This window comes from Ursus maritimus, unplaced genomic scaffold (assembly GCF_017311325.1).
Source record: "Ursus maritimus isolate PB19 unplaced genomic scaffold, ASM1731132v1 scaffold_17, whole genome shotgun sequence".
NCBI lineage: Eukaryota > Metazoa > Chordata > Mammalia > Carnivora > Ursidae > Ursus > Ursus maritimus.
Window position 1 is genome coordinate 24,085,422 of NW_024424119.1, and position 15,036 is coordinate 24,100,457.

Consider the following 15,036-nt stretch of genomic DNA (forward strand, 5'->3'; position numbering starts at 1 on the left):
ATGGATAAAGAAGATGTGGTATATATATATACAATGGAATATTGCTCAGCCATTGAAAAGAATGAAATCTTGCCATTTGCAACAACGTGGATAGAACTAGAGGGTATTACGCTAAGCGAAATACGTCACTCAGAGAAAGACAAATACCATATGATCTCACTCATATGTGGAATTTAAGAAACAAAACAGATGAACATAAGGGAAGGGGGAAAGAGGGAAAGAGAGAGAGAGTGAGAGAGTAAAAGGAAAGCAAACCATAAGAGAATCTTAACAATAGAGAACAAACAGGGTTGATGGAAGGAGATGGGTAGGGGATGGGCTAAATGGGTGATGGGTGTGCGGGGGGCACTTGCTGTGATGAGCACTGGGTGTTGTATGTAAGTGATGAATCACTGAATTCTCCACCTGAAACCAATATTACCATATATGTTAACTAACTAGAATTTAAATAAAAACTTGAAATTTAAAAAAATGACCCAGACTAGCCCTGCACATAACCACAGTCATGTTTTTGAGGAATAAATAAAATATCTTCTATTTTTCACAGTAGCAAAGAGATTAAATGTAAAATTCTGCTACAAAACATACAGAAACTGTCGTCTGCCACACAGAAGAAAAAACTATTAACATAAAGATAGGAAAACTGATCTAATTCTACTGAACACCAGCAGCCCAACTGTTAATCATGTACCTCAGGGGTGGGCACGTTTTATCTACAAAGTGCCAGATCGCAAATATCTTAGGCTGTGCAGGCCGTATGGTCTCACGTATAACTACTCAGCTCTGCTTGTAGGGCGAAAGCAGCAAAAGACGATACATAAATGAATGAGTGTGGCTGTGTCCCAATAAAACTATTTATGGACACAAGAAAGAAGGAAAGAAGGAAAGAAGGAAAGAAAGAAAAGAAAGAAAGAAAGAAAGAAAGAAAGGAAGGAAGGAAGGAAGGAAGGAAGAAAGAAAGAAAAGAAAGAAAAGAAAGAAAGAAAGAAAGAAGGAAAGGAAGATTGTGCTAATTTATGGGTATCAATTTTCCCATACCCTCACCAACACTGGATATTAATTTCATTTGGTTGAGGGGTCTCTTTGTTTTGGGTTTTTATTGTTGCTTAAGTTTTCAACAGTTTTTTTTTAAGATTTTATTTATTTATTTATTTATTTATTTATTTATTTATTTATTTGAAAGAAAGCAAGAGTGAGCATGAGCAGGGGGAGGGACAGAGGGAAAAAGAATCCCAAGCAGACTCCCCACTGTGCCTGTTGTGGGGCTCCCTCTCGTGACCCTGAGATCATGACCTGAGCTGAAACCAAGACTTGGTCACTCAACCAGCTGAGCCACGCAGGGGCCCCATAATTTTCAGGAGTTTTATAGTGAAAAATTGCATTTTTTTTTGCATATCTTTGCTAACAAGGGTTAATTTTTTAAAATATGTCATGGGCCACTTTGGCAAGGTGTTTAGCTATCTATTAGGGAAAGGAAAAACTTCTAGTCCTTGATTTTTTTGCAGCAAGGATCTGATGGGACTGTGAGGCTTAAAGTTACCAAGTGTTGGTAGTATTGTTGTAAGAGTAAAGATAAGGTGGCAAATTGGAAGATAAAACATGCATCAGAGTTGAAGTAGCTTTAAGAACAGATCGATGTCCTTTCGTTTTATGTAAAGCCCTGCCTTGGGCCGCTGGTCCTGACCATTAGGTTCTAGGCTGTATGGGAGAGAGGAGGGAGAGGCGAATTCTGGTCTCACTACTGCCTCCAGAGGCCCACCACAATGTTCCAGCTAGCCCCTGACCACAAGGGCCGAGGTGGCCAACATCTTCCAGGCAATGAGAATTCTGGCCTGAGCATTTCCTTTGGACCCTTCCGAGAGTGGTCTACTGTGCATTTTGCATTCTCTGTATTAGGGGCAGAGCTCAGCTTCTGGGAGGATCTGTGAACGAAGCGGCTTCCTGCCGCACTGCTGGTTGATCCTCACAGGAGGTTTTTGTCCAGGATGAAGATTCAGGGACCGACGTGGGAGAAGGGGCAGATGAATGGGCCCAGTCCAAAGCCACAGTTAGACCCCCTGACCAGCTGGAGCTGACTGATGCGGTGAGTTAGCAGCATCCTGCCCCTGCCCCTTCCACCTCCTCCAGCCTCAGGAATGTGTTCTTTCATAGTACTGATTAGCAGCCTGCACAGAACCCGGCTGTGAGATGTCTGCTGATACCCTTAGGGGTCCTCCCTGGTATCAGAAGGGGTGGGGGCTCTCCATGGATGGCCCTCTTGGTATCTCTCTCCCTTAGGAGCTGAAGGAGGAGTTCACACGCATTCTGACAGCCAACAATCCGCACGCACCTCAGAACATCGTCAGGTACAGCTTCAAAGTAAGCCATCCCCTCGGGGGTAGGGGCCTCTAGGTACTCCTCGTCTTGGCAGTGACTTGCTATATTGCAAAAGCCTCTCTGCTATTAGAGAGATCACCTTTAAACTTTGGTCTTTGGCTGGAACCTTGAAATTTTACATGGAATTTTCTGGAGATTTTAAAATTTTCTTTACTAATCTCCCTTGCAGTCTTAATGAGTACTTATTACATGTCAGACACTGTGCTAATAAATTATTTTCATTATTTTTAACACTTAACAACTACCCTGAAAATTAGATAGTGTTATCCTCATTTTACAGGTGAAAAAAAATCAGGGCTTAGAGTGGTTAAGCCCTAGGTCATGCAGAAAATAAGGGACAGAATCAGGGTTTGAATCCATTCTGCCCACCGCCATAAATCCCGCTCTTAACTACCGCACTGTTTCCTCCTCCCATCCATCTGACCTACCGAGAGAAGGGCTTTGTGGTGACTTTTTAAGGCAGGGCATTCCAACCTATGTGCAGAAATAGTAATTCTTTCAGCCCTCCAGGGGTAGGTGGGTTTGGTACAGCCAGAGCCCATGGGCTGGTTTTCTCTCTAGAGCTTCTCCTCTTTAGAATTTACCCCTGTGTGTCATATAAATGTAATAATTTTCTATGTGGCTTGTAAAGGGTTGGGAAGAAATGTTTTGAAAGAAGGTCTCAGAGTCAACAGTACAACTAAGATGCTTGTCAGTAAGGAGGCTATCTAGAGGAACCAGACTAATAGGCCCTATGAACACAGGGATCCCATCTGCTTTTGTTAGGATTTCTATCCCTGTAACCTAGAAAACACTTGGCATGTTGTGTTGTGTCTGCTTAAAAATTATTTGTTGAAGAAGGAATGAACAAGTTTGCCTGGATCTTAAGCTGAGCCCTTCTTCTCATTTGCTGTATCAACTGGACAAGTGCCAAACTCAAACCTTTTCTAGATTTCTGTGGCCCTTGTATGGAACAGAGGGATTGGGGGTTTGGTGTCTCTGAGAATCTGTCCAGTCCTCGCATCCACTAAATACAGTGCAGAGAAGGTCAGACCGGGTATGTCTGATGACTATGTGTGACCTGTCTCAAATCTCTGGTGAGACAGGTACACCAGGATCCCTTGGCATGGATGTGAGAGCCAGTGATAGACAAACCCAGAGCTGTTCAAAGTTGAAAAGAAAAGGTATTTAAAAATATGTCTTTGATGGACGGCACTGGAGGAGATAATGCTAAGTGAAATAAGTCAAGCAGAGAAAGACAACTATCATATGATTTCTCTCATCTATGGAACATAAGAACTAGGATGATTGGTAGGGGAAGAAAGGGATAAAGAAAGGGGGGGTAATCAGAAGGGGGAATGAAACATGAGAGACTATGGACTATGAGAAACAAACTGAGGGCCTCAGAGGGGAGGGGGGTGGGGGAATGGGATAGACCGGTGATGGGTAGTAAGGAGGGCACGTATTGCATGGTGCACTGGGTGTTATACACAACTAATGAATCATCGAGCCTTACATCGGAAACCAGGGATGTACTGTATGGTGACTAACATAATATAATAAAAAATCATTTTAAAAAAAAAGGGAAAAAAATTTAAAAAAATAAAAATATGTCTTTGATGAAAACTTTAAAAAAAAAACCTTTATTTCATTTATTTCATTCTTCCTAAGCTGGAATGTAATGAAAACTTCAGGTTAATTGAAGATTTGGGGAGATTATATATATATAATGTATAAATTATATATATAATATGTACATATTATATATATTATTTATACATTATATATAATATATAAATTATACATTATATATATACACACACATATATACATATAAAATAAATATATATATTCTCACGCCAGCTCTTTTGGGGCCCCTGGTCTGACTCAATCCCCTCTCCTCTCAGGAAGGCACATATAAGCTTATTGGCGTTGTGAACCAACTGGCAGTTCACTTCAGCCAGGTCGGGAACCTGATCCCCAAAGACTCGGATGAAGGACGGCGGCAGCACTACCGTGATGAGTTAGTGGCAGGTAGGCCTTGGGGCCAGCCCGAAGCTGCAGCCCAGAGCCCAGTGCCCTTTCTGTGGCCACCCTAGGGAGCACACACTAAGCCATAACTTTGCAGAGCTTCTACTTACATAAAGTCCCACAGCCAGCTGCCCTGGCTACGTCTGGGAGTTAAGGCATGAGAACCTTGAGGTGGCTGAGGTCTCCAAGGCAGAAACCAAGAGAGCCTTGCCCTGCCAGCGGATGGGGGAGTAGGCCTGGACTTTGTGCTCAGCTGCAATATCTTACCAAGGTTCTCAGGAGTCCGCCAAGGTGGTGATTTCAGAAACCGAAATCCTTGAAGAAGAAGAAGAGCCTAAGGAAGCGGAAGCTGAACCTGAAGCTGCGAGTCAAACAGATGTGCTTGCAGCTGAGGTGCAGTATGCTCTCGCTCCCACCCCTCCCCTTCCAGCTCCAGCTGCGGTGGAAGCCTCAGGGGTGACTTGTTGGGGGGTGGAGTTGAAGGGGAGAAGTTAGAGGCTGCAGGTACCAACGCCTCTGGCATCATTACCCTCTCCCACTTTCATCCTCTCCTAGGACATGACTTCTCCCTACCCCTGACTCCCCACCACCTTCTTCTCACAGCTGAGCCCTGGTCCTGTGGGTCTTTTCTTCTAGGCAGCTGCAAAAGTGACTGAAGAAGAACTGCTGACTCCTAAGCAGCCCAAGGAGCGAAAGCTCACCAACCAGTTCAACTTCAGTGAGAGGGCCTCACAGACCTTAAACAACCCTCTCCGGGTAGAGCAGCCCCCCCCCCCAGCCCCTTTACCTCCCAGCTCTGCACTGTGCATGGCAGGAAAGGAGCAGGCCTGATCCCAGCCCCAGCAGCCCTTAGCCTGGAAGGATGACAGGCACACGCCACAGTTAATCTCTCCAAGGAGAGCTGGGAACCTGTGTTCGGGTCCTTATAAACTATCCTGGTAGGAGTTCAGAGTGGGTAACAAGGAGTCTGGAGCCCTTCACTGAGACTGAAACGTGTATGGGCCTTGGAGAAGAGGTCAAGATCTGGGGGAGAGAGGGGAGGCCAGAATGTGCCAGGGAGGCAGGACTAAGCCAGTTTGACTGAAGCTGATGGTCTCTGTGATAGACTAGCAGGAAAAGGCTAGAAAAGTTCCCTTGCTCCTATGTATGGAGGACCCTGAGTACCAGGCAGAAAGAACCTCTCAGGGTTTCAGGGGAGAGACTCATGTATGTAAGACAGTGTTTTATAGAAATCAACCTGTGAATGGAGGACAGAAGTCTATGGGATGGGTTTCTGGCAGCTCCTAATCATGCTGTGTACTCCCTATTCAGTAATCTGGGTGATACACAATGAGAAGGGAGTGCATTCCTCTGGTGGAGCCAGAGAGCCCTGTATTAGGGAGAAGTCTTCTCAGGGTGAGGGATATTAGCCCAGTAGCTTGCCAGGGGCTGACCTCTGTGTCTTGCATCAGAAGGCTGGCCAGAGACCAGTCCATCCCCCACTTGGAATTTTTCTTGGTTGAAACTGGCAGTTTGTCTTCATTGCCCCTGATTTCTAGCTTAGTCTTCTTCTGAAGGAGCTTAGAAGGAAAACGTAGACTTTCACTGTGTCATTTGGTCCTTTGTTCAGGTCCTCTTTTACTTCCCCAGTTCTGTGTCCCATCCCTCCCTCTGCTCCAGCTGAAATGTTTCACCCATGGATATACTATTGGGTTAAGTGAGAAGGAGTTGAGGGCTTTCTGTGGGTTTCCTGTTGTCATTGTTCTCCAGGACCGAGAATGCCAGATGGAGCCTCCTCCCAGGACAAACTTTTCAGCCACAGCCAATCAGGTGAGACCCTGGGTCAGTCTAAAAGTCATCACCACATCCCCAGCCATTCACCCCATGCATCCTTGTCAAAGATTCCTCTGGCAGTCTTCCCTCCTCATCCATCCATCTCCCTGCTCCTTGTCCAGGCTCTGAACACTAAGAATATGAGACAGTCAGTCCCCACCCAGTGAGTTCTGGATCAGCTACATGGCCCCCTACAGGGCAAGGCTGTCAAAGAGGAAAATAGGCATAGTTTCTGACTCTCTGCAGCCCATGGCACCCCAAGGCTGACTCTGAAGTGTTAGCACTCTAACCTGCCTTCCAGCAGCCTTCATTGTTTCTGCAGACCCTCCTTCCCTCTCAAATCCTACTGGATAGCCATGCTGATTAGGCAGAGTATGCTGCCAGGAGACCTGAGCTCAGGCCCCAACTTTGCTACTCATACTCTACGATCCTGGGCAAATTATATCACGCTTAATGCATCAGTTTCTCTTTCTCTGTCAAATGAGGAGAAAAAGCAGACTCAAGGGTTGTTGGAAGGCTTTGAATGAGATAACAAACATTGAATTATATTGTAGCATGGAGTACTCGCCCATGGGTGAATAGTTAATGTAAGGTGTGTCTATCTGGCCTCCAGGTGGCAGTGACTGCCCAACTCTGGAGAGAGCAGAATATGATTTGGGTTTTTGTCCAGTCCCAGATTCTTACTGCTTCCTTTGCTACATCCTTGGGTTTCTCTTGCTGTCAGATCCAGTTATCAGGGGTTCCCTTACTTACTTACTTACTTTATTTATTTATTTATTTATTTGAGAGAGATAGAGGGCACGAGCAGGGAGCAGGGGGAGGAGCAGAGGGGGAGAGAGGGGATGGGGAAAGAATCTCAAGCAAACTCTGCACTGAGTGTGGAGCCCAACTCGGGGCTCAATCTTATGACCCTGAGATCATGACCTGAACTGAAACCAAGAGTCAAGCACTTAACTGACTGAGCCACCCAGGCACCCATCCCATACTTTTATCTTTTTATGCTCAGGAGGTGTGGTCAGTGCCATAGACAGCCAACATGAACTAGTAAGGTTTATCACATCTCCATGGGGAAAACATTTTTAAAATGTCTTAGTTCAGAGTCTTATAAATCACCAAGAAAAATGTGAGCTGGTCTAATATTTGCCAACTTGTTTTGCCTAGCGGGGTCTGTAGTTGGAACAATACTGATCTCCAGCTGATAATTGAGCCTCCGAGCTGCAGGGTGGAAAGCTCACCCCAGAGGTGCCCTGAGAGCTTCATTCCTGTCCTAGAGCTGACAGCAGAGAAGACAGACATTGGATACATAATTACAGTGGGCCAAGTATAGGATGCTATAGAGGCATGTGACAGGGGTTGACATAATCTATTCCTCAAGCTCTAAAAGCTGAATAGGAGCTAGCTGGATGAAAATTTTGCCCTGTGATGATACTTCTCATCTTGCCCTTGCCTAGTGGGAGATCTACGATGCCTATGTAGAAGAGCTTGAGAAGCAGGAAAAGACCAAAGAGAAAGAGAAGGCAAAGACGCCAGTGGCTAAAAAAATGGGGAAGATGACCATGAGGAAGATGACATCTATGGAGTCCCAGGTTTGGTGGAGGTTTCCATGGCTCTGTCACAGAGAATGACTGAGTGGGATCTTGGTCTCTGGGTAGAGAGAAGCCTGGCTATTTGGAAGGACTTCACAGATTTAAGGGAGGGGGGGCTGCTAATGTTGAAGTATGAATAGTTCTTTCCTTGTGGGAAGATGTGAGAAGAGCTACAGCTGCCTCTGGCATTCCAAACCTCTCCCCAGTCTTATATAGGATTCAGGATTGTTGGGCTAGGGGGTAACAGAAAACATGAATGTTATTGAAAGTCCAATGTACACCTTGAAAGAGCTTAGGAGTCTTCTCAGGATGGGGTAGAATATGAGAATAAGGCACCACCTCCCTGAGCAAGTGCTCCTGGGGTTTGGAAGAGTGATTTGCTCTTTGACTTTCAATCCTCGGGTTTACTTCTGCTCAGATTTTTAGGTGAGTCTTATGGGCCAGAAGCTAAGTCAGAGCTGATCAGTCACCAGCAAGTCCAGGCAAATGGGTGTAGTCATTCTGGGCTGGATTTTACTGTGAAGAACCCTATAGGAGTCATTATAGAGGTCATGGTTGGGGGACTCACTATGGGTACAGCCAGTATAGGTTGGGGATCATCATGGAAGTTATGGTGATAGGCCACCACAGGAAAGACCACCACAAGGAGATGATGAAGGGTCCCATTTGTCCCTTCAACAGAGAGAAAGCTGGGTCAGGAGCCAGAGTTGCAGTATGGATATCAGGATGAGTTTGACCGACAATGGAGTGGGAGAGCAGAGGGCCACAGGAAGCTGAGGTCTGTGTTCAGCACCTTGGAGAGCTCCCAGACAGCTCTCTGGGAAGTGGTTCTGCTATAGAAGCTAGATCAGTTAAAGGAAATTTTGATTTGTCTGAGGTATGCCCACTTCCACTCAATTTCATGTCCCTGATAAAAGTCACATTTTACGAGAGGTTTGAGGGTTCCCTGCTTTGGCTTAATATGAACTTCCCCAATTCAGTTTCATTCAACTACAGACCAAGAACTTGTGATCATGATCATGCTGGGTACTGGAACCCAGAAGTGAAAGACGAAGTCCCTGCCCCATGGGTTGCCCTGTCCAGACCCTTGATTTCCCCTGTGCTGTTGCCTAGAGGTTAGTGGCTTTGGAGGGGCTGTTGGCCTGGGTCAAGTTTCACTTGAAGATCCTTCAAAGGTTTGGCTATAGGCTGTGTGCTAGGACCATTATTGCAGAAACCTTAACTGCAGCTGCCAGGACCCGGAGAACAGAAGAAATTTCCCTGTGGCTGAGACTGAAAACTGTCCTCAGGTCTAAGCTCTTGGTGTCTAACATGTATATCAGACTTGGTGCCTAACATGGCCAGGGAAGGGGGACTACACTAAATTAATTCTTCCAGCTTGGTTGACACTGAAGGTTGTAATGCAGCAGATTCCAGCCCCTGGACCAAGAGGCTACTGTGGTGGCAGGACATTGTGGGGTGGAAGGTACCCCCCAACACCAGTGTGCAACCTCTACATGAGGGAATTGAGTTTTAACTGGGAATCCCAAGTACTGGGCCTGGCTGTCTGTAGAATAGAGTGGCCCATTGCTCAGGCCCAGTGCATGAACAGAGTGATAGCCTTTTTTCAGGGACCTGCATCTGATGAGGTTGATATAAAACTCAAGTGTGTGGGAGGGGAGAAAGCAGAATAACTCCATGATACCCTGTAGGAAGGTCTGCAATGATAGATCTCAGGTTTCTGTCTCATTAATGATTTGGATTCATGTAAGCTTGTCTGGTCTGAAAGATTAGGACAGGAAAGGGAGAAAGGGCTCAGAGGCCACAAGTTTAGTCAGAACTAATGAAGAGCTGTCTGCTCAAGTAGCATAGTATCCAGAACAAGGGAGACAGCAGTCCACCACACTCAGTCCTCAGAGCACATCTAAAACCCTGAGTCTGCCAGGACCAGGAAGGGTGGTTAGGCTAGTGAGGCTTTCTGTGTGGGGCTGAGGGCATGGGACCTGGAGTCCACAAAGCTGAGTTTACATCCTGTCTTTGCTACTTATTACCTGGGTTTTTCCAACCTGTTTCCTCACTGGTAAGGACATCCTAATGATACTTACTTTGCAAGATTGTTGTGAGAACTCAAGATCATGTACAGTTGCTAGTATAGTACAGTGACCCTATGATGCAGGTGACATCCATCCCTGCTATATCATGTGTACTCGAAGACTCAGAGAAGTCAAGTAACTCACCTAACATTGCCACCTGGTTCCTAATCCATGGAATGCGAAGGGAATGCAGGTCTGTGTATCTCCAGAAGCCATCCTCTTAGCTACTTGCTGATGCTGACACTCCTGGGAAGTCTCATTTTCAAGAACCATGGGCTTGAGCCCCCCGAGGGTTACCCACTCAGCTGGTTCTTTCCTGCAGTAGTCAAGGCCTTGGATTAGGAGTCATTTCTGCCTTCTACTCCCTATGTACAAGCATATCTCTGCCCCCTCTCTGGGTCTCTGTCTCTTCCTCAACTCTTGACTAAATAAGTTAGATCAGAAGCTCTCTAAGGGCTTTAATGGGAGTGTTTGTCATTGCCTGAGATGGTGAAACCTCTCTGTCTCCACTAAAGAAGCCTCTTACCTTCCCTTTTCTGTTCTTCCTCCGATACCCTTCCTGGGCTCTCTTCAATGTCCTGTGTTGTACTCCAAGATATGCCTTCTCCAGAACAAGTTCAGAATGAAAGATCATGAGGCAGGCTGTGCCCAGGAGCCCAGTATGGCAGTGCAGACTCCTTATGCCACTTATAAGCTGGGCATTCCCAAAGGGGGGTGGTGACCTGAGCTGGTCCTTGAGGCATGAAGAGAGTTCTTTACAGAGCTGTCTGGGGTGGGTGGTGTCAGAGAGACAATTGCACATCTGGGCTGTGGCTCAAGCCATAACCTTTCCAGGTGCTAGCTATGAGGACCTGTGGCCTCTGTATCTCCACAGAGTGATGACATCACCAAAGTGACTCAGGCCGCTAAAATTGTGGAGCGGATGGTCAACCAGAACACATATGATGATGTTGCTCAAGGTAAATTTTGAAGTGCTGGCAACTACTGTTATTGCCTGTATTAAAAAATTCCTCATGGGGTGCCTGGGTAGCTCAGTTGGTTGAGCGTCCGACTCTTGATTTGAGCTCAGATCATGATTTCAGGGTCCTGGGATCAAGCCCTATGGGCTCTATGCTCAGTGGGGAGTCTGCATCTCTCCCTCTCCCTCTCCCTCTGCCACCCTCCACCCCGCTCACAAGTGCGCGCTCTCTCTCTAAAATAAATAAATAAATCTTTTTAAAAAATTCCTCATACAAGACAAGTATTTGAGTGTCCCATGCTAGGTCCTATAGGTGCAAGGGGAAAAAAACTAATCCTTCCCTCCTCTGGATGTCACTAGGGAGACAAGACATATACAGGTCCACTACAAACAATGGAGTAAGAAAAAATGGGTCTAGTGATGAGATCCGACAATGGTGCAGCAAAGACACCTGCACATTAGTGATCCAATGTCATCTTAACAGTCCGGGGAGGCCGGTAGAGAGCAGAGAGTGTTACCCCTACTTTACACAAGAGGAAGCTAAGTCCAAGGCTACCTGGCTAGTGAATGGCAGAGAGGACCCAAATCTAGATCTTGGGCTTCCTAATTCTTGTCTCTACTGTGTCCAGCTTGGGGGCAATATAAATGCTAGAATGCAGACTGAAGCTGCTCTGGGGATCCTCAAGAATGGAGGAAGGGAAATGAGGAATTAGTGGCAGCAGTCAAGGAAAGCAGCAGGGAGGGGTAAGCTAGGTGCAAAGGGATAAGCAGAGTTTGAGTGAGAGATTAGCAGAAGGGCAGATGTTCTGGGCAAGGGACAGCATAAGCAGTCACTTGGTGGTAAAAACAAATTGGAATGGACTCTGAGGACAAAGGGCAGCAGGCCAGTGACTCAAACAGAGATTTGTTGGAAAGTAGTGAGAGTTTAGGCTACAGAGGTGGTTGGAGCCAGTTAATGAAGGGCCTGGAATATCTCAGGGAATCTGAGCTTTTTCTGCAGAGAGATCAAAGATACTGTCCAGGCAGGAACACAGCCCAGCGAGAACCTGGCTGGAGAAGGATGTGATTGGGCCGAATATAGGGAGAGAGATGAAGATGAGGTTCAGGTGTGGGGTAGGAGGGGCCTCATCACATCTTTTCCAGGGGATGGAGAAAAGGAAGCGGTTATAATAGTGAAAAACCAGTATCAGCATTCCCTGGGAACGGCCTGTGTACTGGGCATTGTGCTGTGCAATTTACATGTATTACCTTATATCATCCTGACATCCACACTGTCAGGTGAATACCATTATTCTCTCCATTTTATAGGTGAGAAATTTGGGCTATTGCCACTTGTTCAAACCCACAGCTAGTATGAGGAGTGAGTGGAGCCATCAGGACTTGAACACAGGCCCCCTGGATCCATAGCCTAAGTACTTTAGCACAAGGCCACAGAACCACTGAGCTGGAAGAGACATTTCAAGTAAACATTCAATAAGTCTATGCTGGTGATTAATTAGTGATGAAGTGAAGAAAGAGATTGATTCAGAAATGCTTAAATCCTGGGGGCCTGGGAAATCCTGGTGTCTTTGACAGAGCCAGGGAAACAGAATCCTTCCCATGGCATGAACAGCACGTTCCCAAGTGGCTTGTATTTCCCTAAGAGGTCGTGCATTTATCTGGAGCAGCTGCCTCCCCAAAGTTGGCAGCTCCTCGCTGCTGGCTGGTCTCCTTTGCTGACAGCCTAGGGCTCTTCTTGGTGACTTGATGCTCATTGCTCACCCATGGGACATAAAAACCAGGGCTGCCAAGACCAGCAGCCTAAACAAGCCCCCTTGTTATCATTCAGGCTGGAAAACGACCTTGAGTGCTTTTCAAAGCTGTCAAAGTACACAGCAGCTGTGAATGAATTTGTCACTCACACAGCTTGGCTTCCTGAAACCCAGCCTCTGCAACCAGCCCACCAAAGGGCTGCAAACACGATTAATATCCATGGAGAAATTGGCCGTGGTGAACCTTTTCATTTATAAGAACACAATCACATAAAAATGCATTGAACTTTGATTTTTTTAATTGCATACTCTTTTCCCTTTGGGAAAGTCTAATCATGAAGAAGTGAAAACAGAGAAGTGTTACCAATTAATCTCCTCTCTGAGCTGAGGTCTTTTCAAAGATAGCCGAAGCTCAGGCCTCTCTGATACGATCCAGGCTCATGCCTCTGGTCAGTCTGATTCTTTTTTTGTTCTCAGACATTCTTGAGATTTAAATGTGGTCCCACAGCCTCAAGGCTGGGGCAGTGCCTGGGCATGTCCTTGACCATGCTGGACAAGAGGATTTGTTTTCTAATGGGTCACCCTTGGTTGGAAAGAAAGATTGAGAAAATTTTCACTTCTGGTGATTTATTTCATTGCATTGTTCGAGCGGTCCCCGGGGGTCTGCTCTGTGGCTAGCACGGTGCTGGGCACTGCGAGTCCAGCCATGACTGTAACATGCTGCCTGCTCTCCGGGAGCTGTCTGGTAGGGGAGACGGGCGAAAGGCTAAAGAGAAGCAACACAGCGTGACAGATATTTCAGTAGAGAAGAGGCAGGGCTGGAATGGAGGAAGTGATGAATTCTGCTTGACACGAAAATGAAGGCCTCACAGAGAAGTTTAATCTGAATCTGCAGTGAGTGGGAGTTTGCCAGGAAGATGGAGGAGCAGGACATTTTCGACACTATTTGATATAGAAGTTACGTGAACACCTGACTGGAAATGACACGGCAGTGGTGGCCTGGAGCCTTGCTTTGACCAGGGAGCCTGTGCAAGGGAGCCACTGAGGGGTTTTCAGTGGGGTGGAGGGGGTGGTGTGCTGAGGTGATTGATTTGTTCTCGCGCAGGTAGCTCTGTGGAGCATCGCCTGGGGGAGGACTTCCTGGAGGTGGGGAGACCAACTAGGAGGGTGATGTAAGAATCCAGGTGATGGCTCTTGGGGCTTGGGCAGTGGCTGTGGGTTTGGAGACAAGTGAAGGGATTAAAAAAAGTCATCAGAAGAAAAATATGAGAGAGGATAGAAAGAGATCAGTCAAGGATTACCAGGTTTCTGGTTTAGCCAAGTGGCAAGACAGATGGAGCTTCTACCTAATTTAGAGGAAACGGGAGGCAGAGACAGTTTAGGGCAGGAGATGAACTTGAGTTCAGAGAACCCATTTCAGGGAGCCAGGCGCTTCACCATAGTGGGGCTTGGCAGGGGATATGAAGATGGACAAACCCGGGGTTTTAGCTATGAGGACACGGCCGCTTTATTGTAAATTGCCCCCAACAACAGTGATGACAGTAACAATAACACATACAGAGAGCTTACTACATGCCAGGTATTTCTCTCAGTACTTTACATATATTAGCAATTGATCCTCACAACAGTCCTTTGAGATAGGTACTATTACTGTGCCCACTTTGAAACACAGAGTCTGTTTTGGCCAAGGAGGTACAGACAGAAAGTGGCAGACCTGGGTTTGCCATAAAATGGCAGTCCCAGGGCTGATTCAGCCTGGGTGTGTTTAAGATTTTAAGTACTACGAGGATGCTGCTGACGAATACCGAGACCAGGAGGGTACGCTGCTGCCGCTCTGGAAGTTCCAAAACGACAAAGCCAAGCGCCTGGCCGTCACCGCCCTCTGCTGGTGAGTATAGACATTGCAGCAAACCTGGAGCCCCTGAGCGCCTGAGTCGGGCACTTCTACTGCACTTCACACCCTGAGGTTGACACGCAGTATTATAGAAAAAAAGGGACTGGGATTTGTATGGGATTGTGGGATCAGCCCAGGTCTTTAAAGTCAACAGTAGATGTCTCCAGTGTAGTTAGGCACCAGTGTTCATGGGAAGGCCACGTTCGTTTACTGGGCCAATGGGTTCATATTTCTTTTGCAGGAATCCAAAGTACAATGATCTGTTTGCGGTGGGACATGGCTCCTGTAAGTAATCTGGCTATTTGTTCATTTGCTCACTCAACCAGCAAACACTTCAGTACCTACTCTGTGCAGAGCTCTTTGCGAGGTGTGAAAGAAGTAAGATGACTGAGATATAGTCACTGCCCTCAGGGGCTCACAGTCTAATGGGGAAGATGGACAATCATACCAGCAGTTAGCGCTGGGGGAAAGACTATGCCAAAGTGAACCTTGAAGGTGTTATTGTGGTGAAGAAAGAGAGGAGAGCACTTCTGGCAGAGGAACCAGCATATGCAAAGGTCCGGAGGCACAAGAGATA

At 46.5% G+C, this 15,036-nt stretch overlaps 1 protein-coding gene across 1 annotated transcript in view; it reads left to right on the forward strand.

Moving 5' to 3' along the window:
- The first annotated feature begins 1,763 nt into the window (after positions 1-1,763).
- The window catches only part of DNAI1 (dynein axonemal intermediate chain 1), a 35,667-nt gene continuing 22,394 nt past the window's right edge, over positions 1,764-15,036 (forward strand). The window contains exons 1-11 of the mRNA XM_008695214.2: positions 1,764-1,871; positions 1,970-2,083; positions 2,278-2,358; positions 4,263-4,389; positions 4,640-4,779; positions 5,023-5,142; positions 6,136-6,195; positions 7,650-7,784; positions 10,731-10,815; positions 14,336-14,453; positions 14,701-14,744. Coding sequence (XP_008693436.2) covers positions 1,764-1,871; positions 1,970-2,083; positions 2,278-2,358; positions 4,263-4,389; positions 4,640-4,779; positions 5,023-5,142; positions 6,136-6,195; positions 7,650-7,784; positions 10,731-10,815; positions 14,336-14,453; positions 14,701-14,744 — 1,132 coding nt within the window. The remainder of the gene's footprint in view (positions 1,872-1,969; positions 2,084-2,277; positions 2,359-4,262; positions 4,390-4,639; positions 4,780-5,022; positions 5,143-6,135; positions 6,196-7,649; positions 7,785-10,730; positions 10,816-14,335; positions 14,454-14,700; positions 14,745-15,036) is intronic.